This window comes from Eleginops maclovinus, chromosome 15, assembly GCF_036324505.1.
Source record: "Eleginops maclovinus isolate JMC-PN-2008 ecotype Puerto Natales chromosome 15, JC_Emac_rtc_rv5, whole genome shotgun sequence".
Classification (NCBI taxonomy): domain Eukaryota; kingdom Metazoa; phylum Chordata; class Actinopteri; order Perciformes; family Eleginopidae; genus Eleginops; species Eleginops maclovinus.
Genome location: NC_086363.1, coordinates 16,510,637 through 16,516,275, shown reverse-complemented (window position 1 = coordinate 16,516,275; position 5,639 = coordinate 16,510,637). Strand labels below are relative to the sequence as shown.

Sequence of the window (5,639 nt, the reverse complement as noted above, 5' to 3'; positions counted from 1 at the left end):
TGTCTGTTTCTTGTTTATTTTAAGCTAATTCTATCAAATGTTTATCAATTACTTAAAGCTAACTATTTAAGCTGTTTATTTCAAGCTAAGTCTATCAACAGTTTTCTGTTACTTCCCCAACACGTCTCACTTGACAACTACATTCCATACAAACTTTCTGGCACTACATTACACACTTATAGTCGATTACAACTGTTCGTTACAAAGTGTTAAATATCTAATCCTTAAGAAATGAATCATCCTCCGATTGGTTGTCACTACACTTTCATTTCTAAAATCATGCCCCCATACCGCCACCAGATGTCACTGTCGAGACGCAGTAGTTGTCTAAATTAACAGTATATTCTTTTCATCCCTCTATGGAAATATCATTTGGTATTGGTTTTTGGGTTTACTTTGGAAGAAACCCTAACAAATGGGCCACTTTACATAAAATCCCTTCAGTGTAAAAGGGTTCACTTGGAGGCTAGTGTCCTCACCATACACAGAAACCTAAAACCCCAAGGGACGGCAACATCACAAGCTGTTTGGTGCACAGGCAAAGGAGGAATCAGGTGACTCCCAAACTCCTGTGGAAATGAGAAAAATGTTTGCACTGTCTTACTGATCTGAATGGGTCCACACAGAGGACAGTGTCTAAATATCACAGTATACAAGAAGGGAGGCGACAGGAGCATTTAGCAAAAGAACATTTATTTTACAGAAAGCTTAAACTTCACACAGTCGGTACTGATTGATGCAATTTCATATCTCAAACAGATTAAAAATTAATAGATGACCTAGGAAGAGATTAACAATAAGAGTGAAAAATAATCTTCTCTGGGAGATTTATAAAATGTATCATGAGGTGAATACAAGCAGTTACTATCTTAATCTTGGGCAAGCTTTTATTATAATAGCTTTGTCCGGATTAAAAAGGCGAGTGAAAAACTGCTTTTTATGCAACTGGCATACAGCAACTAGCAAATGCTAGCTTGCATGTTGTCACACACGTTTGATGAAGGAAATCAAATCAAATCATCAAAATCTTCAAGAAATGACAGCTGTATCAGAAAAACATTACCAACATAAATCAATGAACATGTCAGGATAGAAAAAGAACATTGAGTTGAGAGGCGAGGAGGGTGATGGGGCTTTTGGAGCTCTACTTCGGAGGGTCGGTGTTGATGCCGTATTTTTCTTTTAGAAGCTTCAGCTGTTCCTCTTTCTTCTTTGTGTCCATCTTCTGGAAAGCCTGAAAAAGAGTTGATAAACAAGGGAAACACATTAAAATAAAACCTTTATTCTATTCCTACTTCTTTACTGTAAACTCATTAGCATTATTTTAAGCAGCCAGGATTGCTGATGAGCAGGATTATGCACAAATGATCAAAACGATTATCTATATTCTTTAAACTTTGTACTGTTAAACTTGGGGGTGGGGGGGTGCATACTGCGGATCCATTTTCAGGATGGGTAAATTAAATCCAACATTCAATGTTCTTGGGAGGCCGTCGTTAATATTTGAGACTTTGTCATACTGCTGCTTCTACTCCCATTCACTTCCATAAACATACTACACTCACTCACTCTCGCTACACGTATCCCTCCCCCTCTTTCTCTTAAAAGGGATAGGCTGCCCTAGCCTGCGGTACTATTATAAGTGACAGTAAAACATCTGCTAAATTGTTACCGTTAACATCGGAATCGGCTGACCAATGTTAAACTGGTGCATTCCTTAAAAAAACATTTGAATGTTATATAAACCTGATTCAGAGTCAGAACGCATACAAGTCCCTTATCATAAACATACAACTTGACTAAGAAAGTAATAAAAAGCAGTCCTGTGAACGTGTTGATGAAGTCAAATTACACATATGGGGTATATTTAGTCTTGTTGAACCCGAGGCATTTTGTACACAGCTGGTGGTTTTTTGCGTGTAATGTTTCTGGATAATACATGAACACTATCCAATTCTAGATCTGTACGTAATAAATAATAGTTCAATATTTTCTGTTTAGTATCTGGGCCCCTGTTCTAAGCTTTCGGATACTTTATCAGGTCGTCCCATTTCTCCGTTATGTCTTGTGATTGTAGTTGTATTTTTAAACTGTTTGTAAATAATAAACTGCATTGAAATGTATTGTAAAATCAAACATACAGTTTTGCATATTCGCAAAAGCACATCTTTTCTCGTTATCAGAGAAGTTGGGTAAAGTGGTTGGCAAGGAAGAAGAAGAATATAGTCATGATAATCTGAGGTTATTTGGATAAATTATGGAGGAGGGGAGTCGTGAAAAGGCCTAGCGGGAGTGATTTGAATCGAGTGGTTTGCTTATCCAAATTCTCTACTTAATTTCGTCGATAATGAGAAAGGACGACGCAGCTAATTGTGCTAAGTATGGTAAGTTTCCAATGCTGGAAGAAACCTAGAAGAAACGCTGCTACTGTAGCACATACTCTGTTTGCGTTGTAGTAGAGGACCACCAGGTAACGGTTGCAGACGTTGAAGCCTGACAGATGGTCGCAGGCATTCTTGGCGTCAAAGATGTCTTCATAAACCACGTAAGCTGTTCCTCGTGACTCAGGTGTGTTCCCTCTGAGAAGGAAAGAGGGGAAACACAAAAGGAGTGAATATGAGAGCATATGCAGACTCATTAGCATAAAGGGAGAATTAATGGTACATAATGAGTGTAAAATGTAGTAAATAATCTAACTACAGACTCTGCAACCTTATCCCAACTAGTATCCCTTGTATACATATAATAAAGAGTAAAAGCATCCTTAAAAAGGTTGGGAAATGTATGCTTAAATGAAACAGCTTTAGTGTGATACACACACATGTCTGTCTATCTGTGTGTATTTAAAGAGAGCTTAGCAGCAGTAAAACATGTCAAAGCTTGAACTACTTACTAATATTTTCCCTTCTCATGTGTCTGTTTATTATATCTGACCTCATTTAAACCAATGAATTAAGGAATACATGTAATGGTGCCATGTAGTAGTTTATTTGGGGTTAGTGTTTTTAGCTTTTAATGTTTCCGTATAAAACATAAACTCAATACATATTGCAAAATGGGGTTTTCCATTTAACTGATCTCCATTCTGTATTATGATAGAACTTGTGTTTTTCGACTGTCTGTAAAAAAAAAAAAGACTTCAAATCAAATTTAGAACAACATCATAATGGAAACACAGGTTCAAAACAAATGTATGCAAGATATTGTAGAAAAGTGATATTTCATCGGTCTAAAAAATTGTGGCAGACGGCTTATATAATGTCTGTAGAAACATAACGGCACAAGCAGATAAATGGCCTTCTATCTATAATAAATGACCAAACTATGTGTTTGTATTGTCACCACCATAATAAGAAGACTTTATATCTGCGTGCGGGAATAGAGTGGTGAAAGAACGAGTCCTAAAGCCCGGAAGTGAGTTAGCATTTCACCACTTCCTGTTCCCTCGTCTCAGAGTCAAGGGGATTTCTCCGTAGGATTTTGGAAAATCGAAAAAAGGTCTGTGGTTGACACAAATTTAAGAGACGGGTCACTCTTTGTTCTACGACCCCCACCCTTGTCGAAGGAACCCATGCGCAGCTTACTTCCAGGTCGGCCTACAAAAATACGTCATCCCTGTGGCGCTGTATTGTCTAAAATGACAACTGGTCATCATGTTCCGTCAATTTTTTCCTGCTATTCCAATAAAGAATGAATCTAGGGATGCACCGATTGAAAAAATGTCGGCCGACGCCGGTGTCAAGAATAACAATTTTGCGGCGAGGCCCCCACTCCCTCCGAATGACTTTAAAGTTACGGCAGACCTACAGCCAATGTTCTAATCCTTTAAAATGATGCCCTGACTTCAGATTTGGTACGTCAGATTTAAAAACAACGACTCTGACGCAACTTCTCCCGGTCACGTAGCAAAACATAAACATCGGCGACTGCCATCGGTGATGTCACTGTCTTTACCAATGTGCCGATTGTGGTAAATAGGGCTAACATCGGCCGATGACGATGTCTCACCTATGTATCGGTGCATCCCTAAATGAATCCTTATCTATATCTTTGTATCATTTTCGAATGCTTTAGCAAAGACTCACTGATGTTGGTAGAGATCTGTTGACATGCAACTCCACAATGGTCAGGAGGGATTTCAAGTACTAAATTTACATCCATTGAAAGCTTTTGGGTGGCATTAAAAAAGCCTCATCATTTAATAGGAATAGCGTGGTTCCTTAAATAACACTAATTGTTATAATGCAATCAAAACTAACCACAGATACAACTCCTAATGTGGCCTAATGTCCTATGTGGTCTTAGATCCAATGCATTGTCAATATTAATAATGATCAAATTGAATGCTAGTTAAGTAATTCCTTTTTGGCCAAGTGGGAATTAAAAACCCTTCTGAAAGCTACCTTTTTAAACACTTACGTTCTGATTTGACGTATTGGTCCATATTTCCCAAAGATATCATACATCTCCTCAGCTGTGATCTTGTAAGGAAGGTTTCTGATGTACAAAATTCTGTTCACCTCAGGTGGTAATCGAATCTGAAACGCATAACACGAAAAAACAGGGGAGTTAATGATGATGATTTCTATAACAATTATACACAAAGAGAAGTTAAAGCAGATGTAATGGCAGTTAAAAACAGTAAAACCATCAAACTACTGCTTAAGCTATTTGAATCTGCTCATAATGCTAACATGTTTTCTCCACTTCTACAACCGACACCAATTTGCACAACAGCTACTTTGCACAATGGTAATAATCCAATGTCTATACGTTTCGTTATCCTATGGTAATAAAGCCATCACCCTATTCTTGAGACACCATTATCCAACTTTAGAAAGCACATTGTCAATTTCGAAACACTGACGTAGAATTGCTTGTTCTGTTCATATTCCCTAAACATCATTTCAAATCGCAAACGGCACCAACTAGGTGAACTAATCGTTATTGTTCGAAATAGAAGTGTTAATAGCAAGACACCGGAAAGTTTTATCGTAGACCGTCTTATTGTTTTTATTCCGTTAGCATGCTAACCGTATGCTAGCGCTTGGTGTCGTTAACTTCTAGCCACCCAAGCTAAAATCATTAGTTATATTTATCAGAATATAACAGCCAACTCGTTTACACTTACATTAGCACGTTTCGCTGCTTGCATAGCCATGGTGAAATAGGTTATGTGTAAATAGGACCGCTGGAAGAACACACACGCAGTTTTCCGAGCTCTTTTCTGAACAAGTCAAAATGGCAGCAGTGATCAGACGACGATGTAGTTCCGGTTTCCGGTTCAGAGACCCGGCAAAAGTGAAGTTACGGTGCAGTGCTGCCCCCCGCAGGATGACTGTATGTTAGTTATTACAGTACTTCACCGTGAAGATAATACTATTGTGTTGGAGAAGTGCTCAGATAAAATACATACGTAAAAGCACACACACTCAACGAATAAGAAAATTATACTGCTTAATGTGTTTTTAATCTTCAACGGTTAAAGTACTGTTGAAATTTAGCTAGATTGCAAACAAAATAACGGATGAAGCACGCTTAGTACAGTAAGACAATAAATACACCTTCACTTGTTAGTATAATTTCTTATTACTCAGCATGAGCAACATTATTTAGTGTCTAGCTATGGATTTGTAGCC

At 38.0% G+C, this 5,639-nt stretch overlaps 1 protein-coding gene across 1 annotated transcript; it reads right to left on the bottom strand.

Annotated features, from left to right (window-relative positions):
• Nucleotides 1–676: 676 nt before the first annotated feature.
• sf3b6 (splicing factor 3b, subunit 6) lies at nt 677–5,301 on the bottom strand. The gene is made up of 4 exons (XM_063902778.1): nt 5,132–5,301; nt 4,420–4,538; nt 2,441–2,579; nt 677–1,234 (listed from the first exon to the last, which is right to left on the bottom strand). The coding sequence occupies exons 1-4, from the start codon at nt 5,159–5,161 to the stop codon at nt 1,145–1,147; spliced, it is 378 nt and encodes a 125-aa protein (XP_063758848.1). The 5' UTR covers nt 5,162–5,301; the 3' UTR covers nt 677–1,144.
• Nucleotides 5,302–5,639: the final 338 nt, after the last annotated feature.

Excerpts from the sequence above, each read along its gene's own strand:
- sf3b6 (XM_063902778.1), bottom strand. The coding sequence starts at position 5,161 with ATGGCTATGCAAGCAGCGAAACGTGCTAAT. Across the intron at positions 2,580-4,419 it reads CCAATACGTCAAATCAGAAC|AGGGAACACACCTGAGTCAC; the intron begins GTAAGTGTTTAA and ends TTTCCTTCTCAG. Across the intron at positions 1,235-2,440 it reads TCTACTACAACGCAAACAGA|GCTTTCCAGAAGATGGACAC; the intron begins GTATGTGCTACA and ends ACTCTTTTTCAG.